General features: G+C 36.8%; 1 protein-coding gene and 1 non-coding gene across 12 annotated transcripts in view; both read left to right on the forward strand.

Annotated features, from left to right (window-relative positions):
- Positions 1-20,079, forward strand: part of HEATR5A (HEAT repeat containing 5A) — a 111,671-nt gene that overhangs the window by 66,917 nt on the left and 24,675 nt on the right. For 7 of the 11 annotated variants that reach the window (XR_004677255.1, XM_034993822.1, XM_034993818.1 and 4 more), the window contains 9 exons: positions 182-371; positions 1,260-1,429; positions 4,831-4,857; positions 7,109-7,247; positions 9,585-9,764; positions 13,776-14,015; positions 15,523-15,704; positions 17,285-17,353; positions 19,853-20,032. Coding sequence is in view for 10 of the 11 variants with exons in the window: in XM_034993822.1 (XP_034849713.1) it covers positions 182-371; positions 1,260-1,429; positions 4,831-4,857; positions 7,109-7,247; positions 9,585-9,764; positions 13,776-14,015; positions 15,523-15,704; positions 17,285-17,353; positions 19,853-20,032 (1,377 nt within the window). In the remaining variant the exon portion in view is untranslated. The remainder of the gene's footprint in view (positions 1-181; positions 372-1,259; positions 1,430-4,830; positions 4,858-7,108; positions 7,248-9,584; positions 9,765-13,775; positions 14,016-15,522; positions 15,705-17,284; positions 17,354-19,852; positions 20,033-20,079) is intronic. The other 4 variants (XM_034993823.1, XM_034993826.1, XM_034993828.1 and 1 more) reach the window with 2 other exon arrangements.
- Positions 16,719-16,791, forward strand: TRNAQ-CUG. The gene has a single exon. It is a non-coding gene; the product is annotated as a tRNA-Gln (tRNA).

Consider the following 20,079-nt stretch of genomic DNA (forward strand, 5'->3'; position numbering starts at 1 on the left):
TGATTAGATCTTTTCTTAAACTTCTTATGTTCTCTATTTCTCTTTCCAGGTTAGTGATAGCGCACAAATTACTTTACTTTGTTGTTACTTTATCACTTGCTTCAACAAAGAACAATTCATTGTGTTTTATGTTTCTTAACGCTGCTGTAGCACTTTAAATTGTTTTTCTCTGTCTTCACAGACCTGGGCACTACATTCGCTATCATTGATAATTGATTCTGCCGGCCCACTCTATCATATGCAGGTGGAACCCACCCTTTCTCTTATTATAATGTTATTGTTAAATGTGCCTCCTACTCATGCTGAAGTTCACCAAAGTCTTGGTCGCTGTTTGAATGCCCTTATTACTACATTGGGTCCAGAGCTACAGGGTATGCATAACTCATTTTGTGATGTTTTACATTAAAAATGTACATAGAAAATGAATTCATTTCTTATTACTGACTCAAATACTTGTCAGTGAAATGAAGTTTAGTACAATATTCTATGCAAATCGATGGGCAGAATGTTGAGAGTCATCTTGGGAAGAAGACTTTGACTTCTGAATGTTGACATAATAGAACATAACATAGAAACGAGGAAACTTGATGTAAGCTCCACCACTACTTAATTCGGTGACCTTTGGAAAATCTTTGGTCTTTGGTTTCCTTCTCTGTCAAAAGAAGGAAAAGTTGAAAAGCCTTTGTGATTGATACATAGTAGGTAATCATATATTTTGTGAAATGCCATTCAGTGTGATTTCTCTTACCTTGAAAAGACAAGGAGTACCATATTTAGAAAGATTAGATATATTTTTTTAAATGCTTCCCTTAACAATTAAGGTGATAGACACCAAGTGGAATAGTTTAAAGAACTCATCTCTTCTAAGAAGTAAGTGACTAAGTCCCAAAGCTCAGATAATCTGATCCGTTCAAATGTAAAGTCTATGATTTTAATATTTGAAAGCAACTCAACTAATATAAACAGGGCTAAGTTCATTAGCCATTTCTAGTTCTACTTTTCATGAAAATTTGATATAACCTAGTCTTAGGTTCTTGTTTGCCTAATGATTTATGTTGACATAAATTTTTCAGAGTAAGAATAACTAACATAACCTAAAAATCTGTCACCTGGATTATCCCTGCTTTTGTAGAAGAAATTTATTTCACAGATCCTTGAGTTTAAAATTGGTATAAAAAAAAATTTAAACCTAGTAATATATGCTTAAAGAGGAATGATTTCATAGACCAATTATTCAAAGCTCTCTCCTTTCCTTTTAGGTAATAGTACTTCCATTTCCACCTTAAGAACTTCCTGTCTTTTGGGTTGTGCAGTGATGCAAGATAATCCAGACTGCCTTGTTCAAGCTCAGGCCATTTCTTGCCTTCAGCAGCTTCATATGTTTGCTCCAAGACATGTCAACCTGTCTAACTTGGTCAGCTGCCTCTGTGTGAGTATAAAATTATTAGTGAGTCCTTAGGTTTTTTTCATTGGAAACTTAGGTTTATTTATTCTCTAGTCTGTGTACAATAGCTATTTTCTCTCAGTTCTGGTCTTTTTTTTAGGGGGTAGGGCCAACTCTTATATAATCACATCTTAAACCTCTCATATATTGATTGATTTTTCTTCTCTTAGTGTTGAACTTAACATTTGGAATATTTATTCATTAGTCAATAAACATATAGAGGGTGCTTAAATGTCCCGGATACTGTATAAATGCCATAAGACATGGAAAAGTTTATGTGATGTCTTTGTTTTTTCCTTCCTTTTTTCCGCATAATTACATATAAAGTTCTCTCCACCCCAGATGGGCAAATAACATTTTTCCTTAATATTCTAGTGGCATATCCATCAATATCTGGGTTTTAATAATATGTTTAATAAATATGGCAAGATGAATGCTGAAAGTTCTCGTGAAGTGGTTCATAATCGTCAGTGGTTTTAAGATTTACCTTGAGTATCATCAGTTTCTATCTGGACTTGCCTCAAAAATTGAGTTACATTTGGAATTAAAACAACCACCATTGCTTTTAAACATTTCTGCCCCTAGAATGTCCACAACACACTCCCATTAGTAACATGACAGTTGAGAATCATTACTTTAGACAGACCTTTCATTTCCAAGCTTGAGGCAGAATATGCAGCATTTCAGACCTTGAAAGAAGCTCAAATGTTATTAAAACCAACCTTCCCAATAAAAAAGATAAATCAAGGACCAAAAAGTCAAATAATTTGCTCAAGGTAACGTACCTAGGTATAGTGGTAGCTCTAAGTCTAGAATCCAGTTTCTCAACTTGTAGTTCAGTCCCCATTTCTTTATTTCTTACTGACTTTATACTTTTGGTTAGCACTTTTTTTTTTAAAGATTTTATTCATTTATTTATTTAAATTTTGTTTATTTGAGAGAGAAAGAGAGAGCATGATAAGGGGGCAGGTCAGAGGGAGAAGCAGACTCCCTGCTGAGCAGGGAGCCCGATGCGGGACTCGATCCGCAGACTCCCAGATCATGACCTGAGCCGAAGGCAGTCACTTAACCAACTGAGCCACCCAGGCACCCACTTAATGGTTAGCTCTTAATCTCAGTTCTAGCACCTCCTAGTTCTGTGGCCTTAGGGAAGTCCCACAACCTCTTCCAGCCTTAGCTACCTTGTCTGTAGAACACAAGGATTACACAAGATGCCACCTGTAAAGGCACATGTCCCAGGCACTTAATAACCAACCACTTAATACATAGTTTTTATTTTCTTAACATATAACTTATACATTATATTAATCTTCATAGTGATTTTCACAAAGTTACATAAGACTTAAAAAAAGAGGATGTGACTGACTTTTCTCATAGAAACTTGGTTCCTGTCTGGGTTAAACATGTTTTGGAGAAAATAACACTAACTGGAAGAAGGATTTTACCTTTACCATTCAATGACTTTTCCCTAGGAATATTATTCTTTCTGTTCCAGGAGCCATCACCAAAACCAGTTACTGAAAAATAGCCACTCCTTTGCAAGTTGATCAGACTTTCACTCCATTATACTGCCTTTTTTTTTTTCCTTGAGTTATAGTAGAAATTTTCCATTGGTAGGCTTTTGAAATTTGTCTAACTGATGCATTAATTCATTTACTAAGTTTATTGAGAAATAAAGAACAAAACTTACTACTAATTCTTGATGAATTAGATATGATCAAATTCATTACTCTTTTTTTTCCCCCCCCCGGACTGAGAAAGATTATATATAAAGAAGAATAGAGACACTATCAGATTTTTGTTTTAGGAACATTCAGAGCAATTGAGAAAATCAAAATTAACAATCAACAAATTTATGTTACTCTTATTTAAGCTGTAAAATGATTTTCTTACAGAAATCATTTAAAAATTGCTATCAGAGGGCGCCTGGGTGGCTCAGTTGGTTGAGCGACTGCCTTCAGCTCAGGTCATGATCCTGGAGTCCCGGGATCGAGTCCCACATCGGGCTCCCTGCTCAGCAGGGGGTCTGCTTCTCCCTCTGACCCTCTTCCCTCTCGTGCTCTCTGTCTCTCATTCTCTCTCTCTCAAATAAATAAATAAAATCTTTAAAAAACAAACAAAAAAATAAATAAATAAATAAAAAATAAAAAAACTAAAAATTGCTATCAGAGGCGCCTGGGTGGCTCAGTTGGTTAAGCGACTGCCTTCTGCTCAGGTCATGATCTGGGAGTCTGCGGATCGAGTCCCGCATCAGGCTCCCTGCTCAGCAGGGAGTCTGCTTCTCCCTCTGACCCTCCCCCCTCTCATGTACTCTCTCTCATTCTCGCTCTCTCAAATAAATAAATAAATCTTTAAAAAAATAAAAAATAAAAAAAATAAAAATTGCTATCACTATACTTTGTTAATTTTATGTCTTAATTTTTTTAGTAAGCTTCTATTCTGAATTTATTAGATTGAATTTATTATATATGTATATATTTTAAGATTTTATTTATTTATTTGACAGAGACACAGTGAGAGAGGGAACACAAGCAAGGGGAGTGGGAGAGGGAGAAGCAGCCTCCCCGCTGAGCAGGGAGCCCTGTGTGGGGCTCGATCCCAGGACCCTGAGATCACGACCCAAGCCGAAGGCAGACGCATAATGACTGAGCCACCCAGGCACCCCGAATTTATTATATTTTAGAGTATTCCCTGTAGTAAGCAAATTGCTTTTGCTTTCCTATTTAACAACTTTATGATCATATTTTCTTTTGTACAGAGAATTTAATTATTTAGCATGAAATGTTTTCATATTAATCGAAACTCCCTGAATATTCAGAATACATTTCATCATTAGGAAAGAATCTTACTGGAAAGAGTTTTCTTCTAACTGCATGCTGTTTAACTTCCATTCTGAACTTGGTCTTAGCTACACTAGGAATTTTGAGTACTCTCAGTGTTAAAAGTTGGCTTCCAAGAATAAAAAATCTATCATTAACTTGTGATGAGGTAAACCATTAACTTTATCCCTTGCTGGACACCTGCTCATGTGAATGCAATCCAGATCACTCCTTTAACACTCATGTCTACTTGATGTGGCTTTGTTATTGAGGCTTAATGAGAGATTCCAAAGGAAAACCTAATTACACAAATGTACATTTTTAAGTTATTGTATATTTTATATCTTTACATCTTGAGTTGACTATTTCCAAGATCTTAGCTCAACTCATATTTTAAAGTTGGAAAATGAAGTAATCGTGGCATATTTTTAAAGCTGAAGCTAAGCCAATTTGAATGATAGCTCTATCAATATCTATATTTTAATGCTTAGCTGACTGTTGTCAAAGTCATCCTAGTATTTATCTTTTGGTTTTGTCATGACCGGTCTGTCATTTGTTTTTGTGCAGGAGATCTTGTTGGATAATTCTGTGTTGGTAGGTCCCTGACCCTCAATTCCTAACTTATTTTTGAGGTTTGCAGTGCTGTTTCTTTGTGTCGTTTTTATTTTTTTTGGTTGTACATGTTCTTGTTTTCCCCTGCATCTCTTTGTTTAAGCTAACCATTAATGCAGAGTCCAGTATGTGTAGCATGTTACATGGTGTTTATTTAATACCACTGTAAATAAATCCTCCCTAACCTTCTCCAGCTGGTGCACTCACTCCTTGCACTTAATTTTGCATCATTTTGATTTATATATTCATTTCAGAAAGGAATTGTAATTACAGTTTGACTTAGTTTCTGTATTTTGCCTGCTTGGTTTGTTTGCCTTTACTCAACTCTATTCCTCTTCCCAATATAAATGCTGGAGAATGACATGGAGATATTAAGTGTTCCATTTTGCTTGTGTGACCGCCTTCAATCTTTTTTCTACCAAACAAGTAAAGAGTACTTTTAAGCATGCTTTCTGTAAAAGAGTGTTTGACCAGCCTGAATAAATGCTGCACCTGCCTTGTATTATATGCTTGTAAAATTCCAGTGAAAATAACTAGTAGATTCATTAACTTTTCTTTAAAATTGCCTTGTAGAATGCCTTTTTTGTCATTGTTGTAAAATACAGCCATAATTTGGGCATGAGTAAACTTAATCTTTTTACATTTTAACTCCTCTCCCATCCTATGTACTAGTTTCTAACAGTGGTTCTTTAACGTGACTGGGATGACATTAACTTGAGACTTTGTGAATGGCATTCCTCTTTCCACTTTTGAGTTCATGATATGACTTGAGGGTGTAATAGAATATATTTATAAAGCAGTTCCCATTCATATGTTTCACTGATGATACATTCACAAATCTTTTCTGTCTTTTGGCTTCTGATAAAATTTAGGGTTTCACTCTCTTTGCACGTGTTTCTTATATATCAAAAACCAGCTGTCACCATCTACTCTTTTTCTCAGAATTTTTCCTCTGCTCTTTTCAACAAACTCACCTACTTCAGTCCTGTTTTTCTCACATACACGAGATCTAAATAAAGATCACTGTAAGAATTATGCTTTCTCACAGTTTGCTTGGAAAATCAGTAGCATAAGACACCTATTCATTGTCATAAACCACACTAAACTGGTCTTTACTTTCATAGTTAGAAAAAAATAAATTTCAAGAACTCTGTACTTTATTCTACTTATGAATCACTAAGAATTTGTATCCAGAACCTTTGATTTGTTTTAATTATTCATTTAAGGTATATCACAATCATATCATTTAGTTCAGTAGATACAACCTGTTGAGATTTACATTGTTCAAACACTTCTAAGTAAAAAGAATATGTATTGAGTCATTATGACCAAAAATATTCTGTATCTCTAAAATATGTACACGTCTATGTACATATATGCATATCCATATACAAGTAGATATACATATATGTAAAATTTGTTGTCTCTAATGTGTATCTCTAGAGAGTGTTTTTGGTGAATATGTTTTCTGAGTAAAACTCTTCTCTGCTTTTATTTGAAAATGCATTTACTTACTCTGTATGGCATCTGAATAAAATACTATTGATAGAGACTGTTAATAATAGTTAATAATAACTAACATTTATTGAGCACGTATTATTTGCCAGGTACTGTGCTAAGCCCTTCTGCATGTTTCTTTGTGGTAATTTTGCAACAGCCCTGTGACATGGGGTAGTGTTATTTCCATTTTACAAATAAGGAAACTAAGGCACGGAAAGGTTAAATAATTTGCCCAAGGTCACACAGCTCGTAAGTGGTGGATCTAGGACTCAAACTGAGGCAGTTTGACTCCAGAGCCTCACTTTTAACCACTATGCTATGCTGCTTGAATGGATTTAATAAAAATTTCTACTTAGAGAATCATAAAACATTATAATGTTGCATGAGCACAAACGTATGAGCTACAAATAAATTCTCAGTTGTATTTCTTTTATCTCAAAACTATATTTACTCATAAATTTTATGTCTTCTAAAACTCAAGAGGCTTCTGCTTGGATTTGTTTATGAATATTTGCATAGTCAAGTACATGTGCTATTCCTTAAGCTATGTCTAAGTTATAATAAAAAATATGTACTGGAATAGTTTGAAGAAGTTTCTGTGTATTTAATAAACCGCATCTAGCACAGTGATGGGCTGGACAGAATCAGGAAGGATCCAGTGAATATCTGTTAGATTTAATGTGAATGCCACCAAGAATTTCAGCTCTTTCATTTCCCAAATGGTATTTTTCAGGTGAATCTTTGTAGTCCCTATTTGTTATTGAGAAGAGCAGTACTGGCTTGTTTACGTCAGCTTGTACAGAGAGAAGCAGCTGAAGTTTCAGAACATGCTGTTATGCTTGCTAAGGATAGCAGAGAAGAGTTGACTCCAGGTAATTCTTTTTTATCACCATTATCTCCAGGTTAAATGATTATTTTAATCTTACATCTTCCATATAAACATAAGGGTTTTTTTGTTTGTTTTTTTCTTTTTATTAACATATAATGTATTATTTGTTTTAGTGGTACATGTCTGTGATTCATCAGTCTTAAACAATTCACAGCGTTCACCATAGCACATAGCCTCCCCAATGTTTTTAAAATGGTATTTAAAAGTTAATATGTAATGTCTTAAATATGCTACAAGAGACAGTTGCTAACAATGACTATCATTCCTGGGGTGCCTGGGTGGCTCAGTTGTTAAGCGTCTGCCTTCGGCTCAGGTCATGATCCCAGGGTCCTGGGATCGAGCCCCGCATCGGGCTCCCCGCTTGGCGGGAAGCCTGCTTCTCCCTCTCCCGCTCCCCCTGCTTGTGTTCCCTCTCTCGCTGTGTCTCTCTCTGTCAAATAAATAAATAAAATCTTTAAAAAAAAAAAAAAAATTACGGTCATTCCAACCAGTAATGTTACTGGTTTAGAGCAATGGTTTTCAAACTTAGGCCCCCGAACTAGCAATATCCACCTCACTGAGAACTTGTAAAAAATGCAAATGATTGGGCCCCATCACAAATCTGCGTAATCAGAGATCTGTGAGTGGAGCCCAGCAATCTGTTACCTATGTTTTATAATCCCTGTTAATGAATTTGAGAGCCTCTCAAATTTTAGAGCAAGTTTTTTCACAACAATCAATTGAAGTTGGATTTAGTCTTTAAGTAATTTACCATATGTGCCTTTCTTCCTCCGAAATCTCATTTAATAAAAAACTTACTGTAGATGAGTCTTCTTCAGGTTAGAGGGTTTTTATGCCTCTTCTTTATTTTAGAGCTGAATTAAAGGATTTCTTATTTTAAAATTATGTGTGTAACCCAAGTATGCATACAAATTCAAACAACCTACAAAAATAGTAATGGCAATATCTTATTCTTTTATGTATATAGTTTCCAAAGTGCTGTCATACTTTTAGAAGGTCTCAGGCTTCACAAAGCTTTCCAGTATCTAAAGCACACAACAGTGTGTTTTACTGTCATGCTGTGCTCCTTAAATTAGTATTAAAACTTTAACTCTGGCTTGAGTTAATCAGCATTGCTGAACTAGTATAGTAGTCATCAAAAAGGTTGCAGAACTCATTTGAGAACAATTGGTGACTTACCTTAACCAGAGAAATTTTAATCTTTTAATCATGTGTGATATTCTGCCCAAGTAACCTTCAGTTTATATTCACCACTGAAATTCTCTGCATCTTTTGCTTGGCTTTGATTGTGTAAACATGCTGGTATATGTTCCTAGAATTCTTGAACTAGCTATGTGAGTAAAACACAGTAAAGAACTTGTTATATAATTCCCTTTGTAAAATTTTATAATTTTTCAAACTAAAGGGTAAGTTGGAAGTAATGTGCAGTGAACACATATATTCACCTACTTAGTATCTTTATGGCACTCATTTTATATATCTTCCTCTCTTTCCATATATACAAGATGCATACCTTTGCCAAACCATCTGAAAGCAGACTGCAGACATCATGACAACTCACCCCTAATACGTAATATTCTCCTGCATGACCACGCATCATTTCCACACTTAATAAAACCAACACTGATTTAGTAGCGATCATAAAATGTGCAGTTCTCACACAAATTTCGCCAGTTATCCAAAAAATATCCTTTATGACTCCTTCTACCCTCCCTTACCACCGCCCAAATATAGGATCCAGCCATGACTCACACATTACAATGGTTGTTTTGTCTCTTTCGACTCCTAATCGGAAACATTCCTGCTGCCTCCTTCTGATCTTTTCTTTTTAATTGAAGTATAGTTGACACACAGTGTTAATTAGTTTCAGGTGTACAGCATCATGATTCAACAAATTTATATGTTATGCTGTGCTCACCACAAGTGTAGCTCTCATCTGTCACCATACCATGCTATTATAATACCACTGACATATTCCCTGTGCTGTACCTTTTATCCCAGTGATGCCTCCTTCTGGTCTTTAAAAGATAATTTCTCTTTCAAAATAGTGTGATAATAGCATAATCTTTAGAACCTAAATGCTTTCAGAAATGCTAAATAAGTTAAATTTTCAAGAGAAAATTTATTTGTTCTTTTGGCATTTCCGGAATTAGAGGAAGTAGATGCTAGACCAAAGCTTATGTTTCTCCTTTGAGGTGCTTTATTACTTTGCAATGAGAATATTTGCATGTAGTATTTCAATAACTTTTGAATTTGTGTGCTTCTCATATGGCAGTTTTGTTTTCTGTATTACTTAGATCATCGATTTTCTTCTTGTCAGATGCTAACATCAGAGAAGTGGGCCTTGAAGGGGCATTATTGACCTTACTAGATAAAGAGACAGATCAGAAGTTATGCCATGATATCAAAGAGACTTTAAATCATATGCTTACATCTATGGCAGTGGATAAGCTCTCCTTCTGGTTAAAGCTTTGTAAAGATGTACTTGCTGCATCAGCGGGTAAGTATCAGTGGTTACCATTTGAAATAAAATTGAAAGTGAAAACGTTACATATAAAATTGCTGGTGACAGTTCATTTTGTCTGAGTATTTGGATTGTAATTGCTTATTGCTTTTTTCAAATGAAGATTTTAGTGTTTACATCTAACACTTAAGCCTGTGGGGTTTTTTTATTCTTCTGATTATCTTTTATGACTTCCCTGTATAAAACAAACTAAAAATTAGTTATTTATACTATAAAAGTGATGTCATGACTTTGAGTAGCCCCATCATTTGTTTTCATACATATAACTTTTTTTTAAGATTTTATTTATTTGACAGAGAGAGAGAGAGCATAAGCAGGGGGAGCCGCAGAGGGAGAGGGAGCCCAATGTGGGGCTCGATCCCAGGACCCTGAGATCATGACCTGAGCCAAAGGCAGACGCTTACCGACTGAGCTACCCAGATGCCCCCAAACATATATTTGAAGGACTGCATCAAATCAGCTTAAGTAGAAAAATCATCAAAAGTTGCAACATTTTCGGGGCGCCTGGGTGGCTCAGTCGTTAAGCGTCTGCCTTCGGCTCAGGTCGTGATCCCAGGGTCCTGGGATCGAGCCCCACATCGGGCTCCCTGCACCGCGGGGGAGCCTGCTTCTCCCTCTCCTCCCCCTGCTTGTGTTCCCTCTCTCACTGTGTCTCTCTCTGTCAAATAAATAAATAAAATCTTAAAAAAAAAAAAAAGTTGCAACATTTTGAGCGGGCGAGTTTCTATGCACTCAATAATGTGGATTTCAAACAGGGTTAGAAAACAATGTTATTTCCCTATTGTTTTTGTCAGTATAAGATAAGTGTTAGTGAGAATGTATATTAGAGTCTTTCAAATTTATCTTTGGAGTAAGAGAGAAAATAAATGAGATGAAGAAAGGAGACAAATCAGTTCTGTTCCAGGTACTACACATACTTTATCTGATTTAGTCATTTAACCATCCAATGAGTAGGCAGTATTATTCCATTTTACACAAGAGAAAACAAGACTTGGAAAGGTTAAGTAATTTGCCCAAAAACACACAAAAATAGATTCAAACCTTTCCCTGCATGACTTTAAAATTCAGCTTCGGGCACCTGGGTGGCTCAGTCGGTTAAGCAGCTGCCTTCGGCTCAGGTCATGATCTCAGGGTCCTGGGATCAAGCCCCACATCAGGCTCCTTGCTCCGTGGGGAGCCTGCTTCTCCCTCTCCCACTCCCCTGCTTGTGTTCCCTCTCCTGCTGTGTCTCTCTCTGTCAAATAAATAAATAAAATCTTTTTTAAAAAATAAATAAAATAAAATAAAATTCAGCTTCCAGGATACCTGGGTGTTCAGTCAGTTAAGTGTGCCACTCTTGATTTCCGCTCAAGTCATGATCTCAGGGTTGTGAGATCGAGCCCCACATCTGGCTCCGTGCTCAGCACAGTTTGTTTGTCCCTCTCCCTCTGCTCCTCCCTGTTCGTTCTCTCTCTTTCTCAAATAAATAAATAAAATCTTTAAAATAAAATAATAAAATCCAGGGCGCCTGGGTGGCTCAGTTGGTTAAGCGACTGCCTTCGGCTCAGGTCATGATCCTGGAGTCCCGGGATCGAGTCCCACATCAGGCTCCCTGCTCAGCAGGGAGTCTGCTTCTCCCTCTGACCCTCCTCCCTCTCATGCTCTCTGTCTCTCATTCTCTTTCTCGCAAATAAATAAAATCTTAAAAAAAATAAAATAAAATCCAGTTTTGTATTTCAGTAGCTCTTAAACTCAGTTACTCAAGCCTTATAATTTAATGTGTTTAAATTATGTGAAAGGAAGAAAGGTATTTTTTTTACATTCTCCACTGTCTACCTTGGTCCTGTTCCCTTCCAGTGATTTATATCTGCTCTTTCAACCACTGTGCTCTACATGTTTTCCTTTGTTAAAAGGCTCTCTTCTGTCCCCACTACTTGAGAACTTACAAGGACTTCTCCTTTGAAAGAAAATCTATATGTGTCTTGATAGATTGATTACACTTTTCTGATGTGTCACCTATTTTTTTTACCTCTTTTTTTTTTTATTTTATATTCATACTCCTTGAGCTTACTTGCTCAATTTTACTTCACCATTTGTTCTTTATCCTTTGTAGTTTGGTTGAATCCCTCCTTAGGAAAACATGCATTTCAGTCTTTGGCTTATTATCTTAGTCTTAAGACAAGACTTTGCATAATTTTGTGACATCTTTGCTTTCATAACACATTCAAAATATGTTGACATGCAAGATAATTTAAGGAAAAAAATGTTGCTTTTTTTTTTATAGCATTAATTCCATTTTAAGTCAAGTTAAACAGAGTTAATAAGTTAACAGTTAATATAAAGAGGAAATGGGGCACCTGGATGGCTCAATGTGTTGAGCACCCAACTCTTTTTTGTTTGTTTGTTTGTTTTTTCTTTTTTATTGTTATGTTAATCCCCATACATTACATCATTAGTTTTTTTTTTTTTTTAAAGATTTTATTTATTTATTTGAGAGAGACAATGAGATAGAGAGAGCATGAGAGGGGATAGGGTCAGAGGGAGAAGCAGACTCCCCGCCGAGCAGGGAGCCCGATGCGGGACTCGATCCCAGGACTCCAGGATCATGACCCTAGCCGAAGGCAGTTGCTTAACCAACTGAGCCACCCAGGCGCCCCACATCATTAGTTTTAGATATAGTGTTCCATGATTCATTGTTTGTGCATAACACCCAGTGCTCCATGCAGAACGTGCCCTCCTCAATACCCATCACCAGGCTAACCCATCCTCCCACCCCCCTCCCCTCTAGAACCCTCAGTTTGTTTTTCAGAGTCCATCATCTCTTATAGTTCGTCTGCCTCTCTGATTTCTCCCCCTTCATTCTTCCCCTCCTGCTATCTTCTTCTTCTTCTTTTTTTTTCCCTTAACATATATTGCATTATTTGTTTCAGAGGTACAGATCTGAGATTCAACAGTCTTGCACAATTCACAGCGCTTACCAGAGCACATACCCTCCCCAGTGTCTATCACCCACTCACCCCATCCCTCCCACCCCACCCCCCACTCCAGCAACCCTCAGTTTGTTTCCTGAGATTAAGAATTCCTCATATCAGTGAGGTCATATGATACATGTCTTTCTCTGTTTGACTTATTTCGCTCAGCATAATACCCTCCAGTTCCATCCACGTTGTTGCAAATGGCAAGATCTCATTCCTTTTGATGGCTGCATAATACTCCATTGTATATATACCACATCTTCTTTATCCATTCATCTGTCGATGGACATCTTGGCTCTTTCCACAGTTTGGCTGTTGTGGACATTGCTGCTATAAACATCGGGGGAGCACCCAACTCTTGATTGCAGTTCAGGTCATGATCTCAGGGTCCTGAGATCCAGCCTTGAGTTGAGCTCTGCGCTGCTGACCAAGCATGGAGCCTGCTTGGGATTCTCTTTCTCCCTCCCCCATGCTCACGCGCACACTCTCGCTCTCTCTCTGTCTAAAAAAATAATAATGATGATTCACTCCTCACTGACTCTGGCCATTATGACAATATGAGACTATAAATGACAGCAATGGATCTATCCTAAGAAAAATATTTTCAGACATTTTCAGTGGGTTCAGGAACCTTAAATCTGTTCAAGACCCAGTGTTATAACAGTGTAATCCACCATGCTCCATACCAGAGCATGTTAAGCTTCCTTAAGCATAACTGTCTACATAGTGGGGACTGATAATTATCCTAGTATTTAGTATCCTGTCTGTTTTGTCATGTTTGGTTTTTCACCTTGAATATAATTGAACAACTTTGTCGTTTTGACCTGGAACATTTTTAGAGCATTTCTTTAGATACCAGTGTTGTCTGTAGTTATTAGATGTGATCGTTTTACATTTTACGTGATTATATTACATTGTTATAGGTGTATGATTGGTCAACAACAGTTCTAGTATGAATTTGAAGTCTTTTGTGTTCCTTTATAAATGTGTCTTACATTTGATTGTAATTACATGTATTCTCCCTTAATAAAAGATTTTACAACTGTAACTTGTGTGGATACAATGCAAGAAGAGGAAGGAGATAAAGGGGATGATGCCTCAGTTCTGACCACCAGAAATGATGATAAATCATATCCATATACCAATCCCCGCTGGGCTACTAGAGTCTTTGCTGCCGAGTGTGTCTGTAGGATAATTAACCAGTGTGAGAATGCACACAGCGCACATTTTGACATTGCTTTAGCACAAGAAATGAAAAAAAGGGATTCAAGAAGTAAGTGGCATAAAGATGAAAAGACCAAAGGATATACATAGAAATGTTGTCTGCTTATGTTTTTAATATTAATTTAAGAAGTAAAACTAGAAAGTAGTTTGTATTCTTCCAAATCAGTTATGAATTTGACTATAATATTTGTGTAAGCTATAAAACATTAGTTTTAATGTTTATATACATTTTCAATGATTTAGCTTCTTAAATTGTCATTCACTTTTGTTTAATGGACTTGTGCATGACTTAAGTTTATAGAAAATAAGCATGTTCTTGGAAAGTAGTACATGCATTAGCTTACCCCCAAAATTTATTTTCTGAATTACAACTTACAGTATTTTTGCTTATCAATTATTTTGGTTTCATAAATATTACCCAGAACATTAGAGCCTATCACAGTGTAGCGTAAACCTGCTTGCAAGGCCATTTTGACCTTTTATTCAGTTTTATTGTTTGTACCTAAAGGGGTATGTGTACATACTACAGCTTGAATTCACTTAAGCACATTATGTTCAAAGACACAGTGCACATACCTAAATGCCATAGATATATTTTTTACCAGACAAAAGAATTATATAGCAAAATGTTGCTATTGCCAGTGTGGGAGTATGAATTAGGTATCTCTGTTTTCGTGATTTTTCAAGCAAGTGTTTATTGAGTCTCTTTATTTGTGATGAGCACTATTCTAGATACTGATAGGTATAAAATTAGTATATCATAGATGCTTAGTGATTCCTTTCTTTCCAATTAAAATTGTAATTGGCACTTACTAAGTGAGTTGGTTTCTTCATTGTGACCTATAACATTCTTATTAAAATTAGTACCAGGTATATTTTGAGTAAAGGTTAGTTGTACCCCTGAACAACCCCTGTTGGAATATTGTTAAGTGATTGTCCTATGTCTCTCCCCAGTAGAATTATTATGTCGAAGAATGTATTGTAGGAGTGAAAAGAATTCTCATTTATAATTTTATAGCTACAAATATTTTTTATATTCCTGTCATTTGTATATGTGTTAAGACATACAGAAATAACATAATCTAGTCCATATAAAGAACCACATAAAACTGTGTTTTTCAAAAGGAACATTTAAGTCTTTCAGCTTCAACTTGACATAATTACTGTTATGCTATTTAATTACTGCCTAATTCATCAATACCCAAAGTTTCCTAAATACCTTCTAATGTGCTTTTATCAGAAAGTCTGAAAAAAGTTTTTTTTGAAGGTACTGTTAGCACTCTTTTAAAGGATGCTGATTTTGTCTTTGATTTTTGAATAGCTGTGTAATTGTTTGCCTCGGGACTTTTTTGTATGTGATTATTTGCAGTAGTGCAGCAAATCCAGCTTTAAAGTCTATATTTAACAAACAGTACAACGAAACAGTAAATCAAATCAGAGGTATTTAAAAGAAAATCTAGAAAAGTCTGAAATTATAAGGAGGAGAAATGATCATTTAACGTAAATCTTAGTTCCAACGTATGCTTTTTCTTGATAAGATTTTTTTAATCTTATAGATGACTTTTTGGTGCTACATCTTGCTGACTTAATTCGCATGGCCTTTATGGCTGCCACGGATCACAGTGACCAGCTCCGTCTTTCTGGCCTTGAAACACTATTAGTTGTTATTCGGCGATTTGCAGCTATTCCAGAACCGGAGTTTCCAGGTCATGTGATTCTGGAACAGTATCAAGCCAATGTAAGCACTTTCTGTTCGAGAGTTTTATTTTTAAACACCTGGGATAAAAAGTCTGTGAAACTAATGGGCATGTCACTTTTCAATATGTAAATGAGTATATGTCTCTGCTAATATATCACCAGTATGATCAGTATATAGAAGCATATGTTTGAAAAAGAAATCTTCAAGTAAAAGTGAAGTGGTACATAAAACAGGTCTTTTGTAAGGTTACAGGTTAATAATTAAAACCTTCTTGGTAATTTGTGGGAGATAAAGGACATGGCTAATTAAAATCTTTACAAAATATCTGAATATTCTTTTTTTTTTTTAAAGATTTTATTTATTTGAGAGAGAGAATGAGAGAGAGAACATGAGAGGGGGGAGGGTCAGAGGGAGAAGCAGACTCCCTGCCGAGCAGGGAGCCCGATGCGGGAATCGATCCTGGGACTCCAGGATCATGATCTGAGCCAAAGGCAGTCGCTTAACCAACTGAGCCACCCAGGCGCCCCAAAATATCTGAATATTCTTAAGATAACACTAAATCATTACTAAATATTCCATTTAGGCTGCATGCATATTTTATCTTAAAATCATCACTCCTGGAATAAATGTAACCTCCTTTTTTTCTCTCAGCTTAGAAAAGAATTCAGGCTCCTATTACTGATTCTGTAATTTTTTTAACATGTTTCCCTCATGCATTGAGCAATGTAGGAAGAACAAGGAAGATAACAGAATCTTCACATATTCCATCACACACATCCCATGTAATCCTCCTGCATCATTCATCCTTCCCTACCTCTCCTTGTGATTCAGAGGCAGCTTTTGTGGGGTAGCAGTTAGGGAGACAGGAGCAGTTCACCAGTTAGCTGTCTCCATCAAATCTTCCCATCAGGAAGTGCCTATGTATCTCTGAGAGAAAGCAAAAGGAAGGAATAGGAGTTACATAGAACTACCATATTAGAATGAAATGTTACAATTCAACTTAAGGGGAGCACTCTTACATTTTTAGCCCTCGTAAAATTGCAAATGAGGGGTGCCTGGCTGGCTCAGTGGGTAGAGCATGGGACTCTGGATCTCAGGATCGTGAGTTCAAATCCCACATTGGGCGTAGAACTTGCTTTAAAAAAATTGCAAATGATAGAAATAAAATTACAGCTCCCTTAAGCTGAAAAGGAAGGTTGTTTTCACAAATCCCGGTTGGTTCTGCTTTCTTCTACACTGGCTTTATTTTCGAGTTTGCTCTCTCCAAGTGTTATCAGGATGCTTTTCTTAGCACCAAGTCTTAAAAAGAGACAGTGCTTCTGTCCCAGTATTCCCAGGAAACATCTTCAGAAGACCTTTTATAACCCTCCGCTTGGGTCCCTGGAGTCAAGCAGTGCTCTCAGCTCCGTAGCAACAACATGGGCAAAGAGTGGGTAAGAGAGAAGGTTCCCCAAAAGAAAATTGAGGTGCTCTTACCTAAAAGAAGATATACTGGGCAGGCAGAAACAATAGGTGTCTGGAATACCTATTATAAACAGATAATTTTAAAATAATATTAAAAACAGAGTTTATGCTGTCTTACTTATTGTTGCTTGATATTTCATATCATTTGTTGCCAGGTAGGAGCGGCACTTAGGCCAGCCTTCACTTCGGAGACGCCACCTGATGTCACTGCCAAAGCATGTCAGGTAAATGGTTAAAAAGACAAAGTTTGGACACCTGGGTGGCTCAGTCGGTTAAGCATCTGCCTTCAGCTCAGGTCATGATCCCAGGGTCCTGCGATCAAGTCCAGCGTCAGGCTCCCTCACAGGGAGTCTGCTTCTCCCTCTGCCCATCCTCTCACTTGTTCTCTCAATCTCTCTCTTTCTCAAATAAATAAATCTTTATAAATAAATAGACAAAGTTTAAGAAGTAAAACCCTCTCTTAAGGAGGCAGTTCTCCAGTTAGTATTTGATACCAAGGGTTCTACATTTAGTTGTCTAACCATTAATCTCAGCTGTTCCTTTTCCTTTACTTTTTTTTTTTTTAAGATTTTATTTATTTATTTGACAGAGAACACAGCAAGAGAGAGAACACAAGCAGGGGGAGTGGGAGAGGGAGAAGCAGGCTTCCCGCTGAGCAGAGAGCCCAATGTGGGGCTTGATCCCAGGGCCCTGGGACCATGACCTGAGCCGAAGGCAGATGCTTAGTACTGAGCCACGCAGGCGCCCCCTTTCCCTTTACTTTTTAAATTTAGAGAATTTCCCCTTCCTTTCATATAACTGCATGGTAATCCACTGTTGGATATGTCATAATTTATTTAACCAGTGATGGATGTATGGGTTTTTCATCTTTTGCTCTTACATATATTGCTGCAGTAAATGACTTTCCGCACAGGTCACTTTATGGGTACAAGTGTATCTGTGAGGTAAATTCTGCAAGATTGAATTGCTGGTTTAAAGACTATATTGTTGGGGTTTACCAATTTAAACTCCTCCCAGCATTGTATGCAAATACCGTTGTCCCACAGTCTTAACAATAGTGTAAGTTGTCAAACTTTTAGGTTTTTGTCTATATTTTAGACATAGTTTAGATTTATATTAGAATAGTTTTAGGTTTATATTTCAAGTGATCCTGAGCATTTTTTCATGTATCTAAGCCATTATCATATATAATTTTTTTTGTTTTGTTTTTAAAAGATTTTATTTATTTGAGAGAAAAAGAGAGAGAGCACAAGTGAGCATGAGCGGGGGTGGGGGGGGCAGAGCAGAGGCAGAGAGAGAAGCGTACTCCACACTTAGTGGTGAGCCCTATGTGGGGCTCAATCCCAGGCCCCTGAGATCATGACCTGAGCCGAAGTCAGAAGTTTAATCCACTGAGCCACACAGATGCCCCTAAGAGCTATTATAATATATAATTTTAAAGTTACTTTTCTAGGAATGATTGTCAGACACTCAATATCCAGCCCTAAATGACCTGCAATAATTAAAAGCAGAACTGGCTTGAATTGAATTATTTATAAACATAATGGAATAAACTAAATTTAGTCCGTTCTTTCAACTTTCTTTTATTCACTTGTATTTAGGATATGTTTGGTACCTTGAATATTCAAAGAACTGTATTAAATGTTGTACCAAGGGCACCTGGGTGGCACAGTTGGTTAAGCACCGAACTCGGTTTTGGCTCCAGCGGTGATCTCAAGTCGTGAGATTGAGCCACACTTCAGCCTCCACACGCAGCACAGAATCTGCTTAAGACTCTCTCTCTCCGGGGCGCCTGGGTGGCTCAGTTGTTGGGCATCTGCCTTCGGCTCAGGTCATGTTCCCAGGGTCCTGGGATCGAGCCCCGCATCGGGCTTCTTGCTCTGCGGGGAGCCTGCTTTTCCCTCTCCCACTCCCCCTGCTTGTGTTCCCTCTCTTGCTGTGTCTCTCGCTGTCAAATAAATAAATAAAAAATCTTAAAAAAAAAAAAATCTCTCTCTCCCTCTCCCCCTCCCCTCCCATACTCGCTCTCTCTCGCTCTCTCAAATAAATAAATGTGCTGAGTGTCTGACTTATTATCACTTCATTATTTGTGTTCTTGTTTTAAGCCATTAAAATCTTTTGTGAAAATAGACAGGAACTGAATAAATAGATGGAAGAGGAAAAATTAATTTTCTCTAGAAAAAGAGAAATACTGTGACATCCAAGAAAACCAGACAGCCTCTGATAATGGAGCAAACTGTTTGCATTGGAGAATTATTAATGATGTTTTGTTTTAAAATACTTTCAATATCTTTTTTCAAAATAAAATGTTCATTAGGGTTTTAAATGTTAAGTTCTTTAATTTTCAACAGTTATACTAATTAACCACACCATCTCTGCTTTTAAAGTAGATGAAATAATCAAGATTGAAGATTTTATTCAAATGTTAATCCAAACATTTATGAAAGTGGTATCTTTCATGGCTTCATTTCTCCATATTAGTAACATCTGAAACTCTTTGATTTATCTACTTATTAACACTGGTTTCCTTGCTTCAACCTTAGACTTCGTTCCCTTTTGAAATGCTGGCCTTTTGACTGGCATTATCAGCAGCATCCCTTGGGTTTCCTGATAGCAAGATGATTTCAGTGTGTTAGATTCCTGAGATATGGTTAGCTCTGCTGAACTCACAAAGGAGGTATCTATAATTTTTAAATGTAACTTTTGATTTTCTTAAAAACCAGGTTTGCAGTGCTTGGATAGCAAGTGGAGTTGTAAGTGACCTTAATGATCTCCGAAGAGTTCATCAGTTGCTTGTTTCATCATTAACAAAAATACAGGCTGGAAAAGAGGCTCTGAGTCACTTATATAATGAAAGTGCCTCTACCATGGAAATATTAGCTGTGCTGAAAGCCTGGGCAGAGGTTAGTGCTTCTCCATTTATAACTGGAATTTTAGAAGTTGTTAATAA

The sequence above is a fragment of the Mirounga leonina genome, unplaced genomic scaffold (genome assembly GCF_011800145.1).
Source record: "Mirounga leonina isolate KUSES-001 unplaced genomic scaffold, KU_Mleo_1.0 Mir_91, whole genome shotgun sequence".
In the NCBI taxonomy this organism is placed as follows: domain Eukaryota; kingdom Metazoa; phylum Chordata; class Mammalia; order Carnivora; family Phocidae; genus Mirounga; species Mirounga leonina.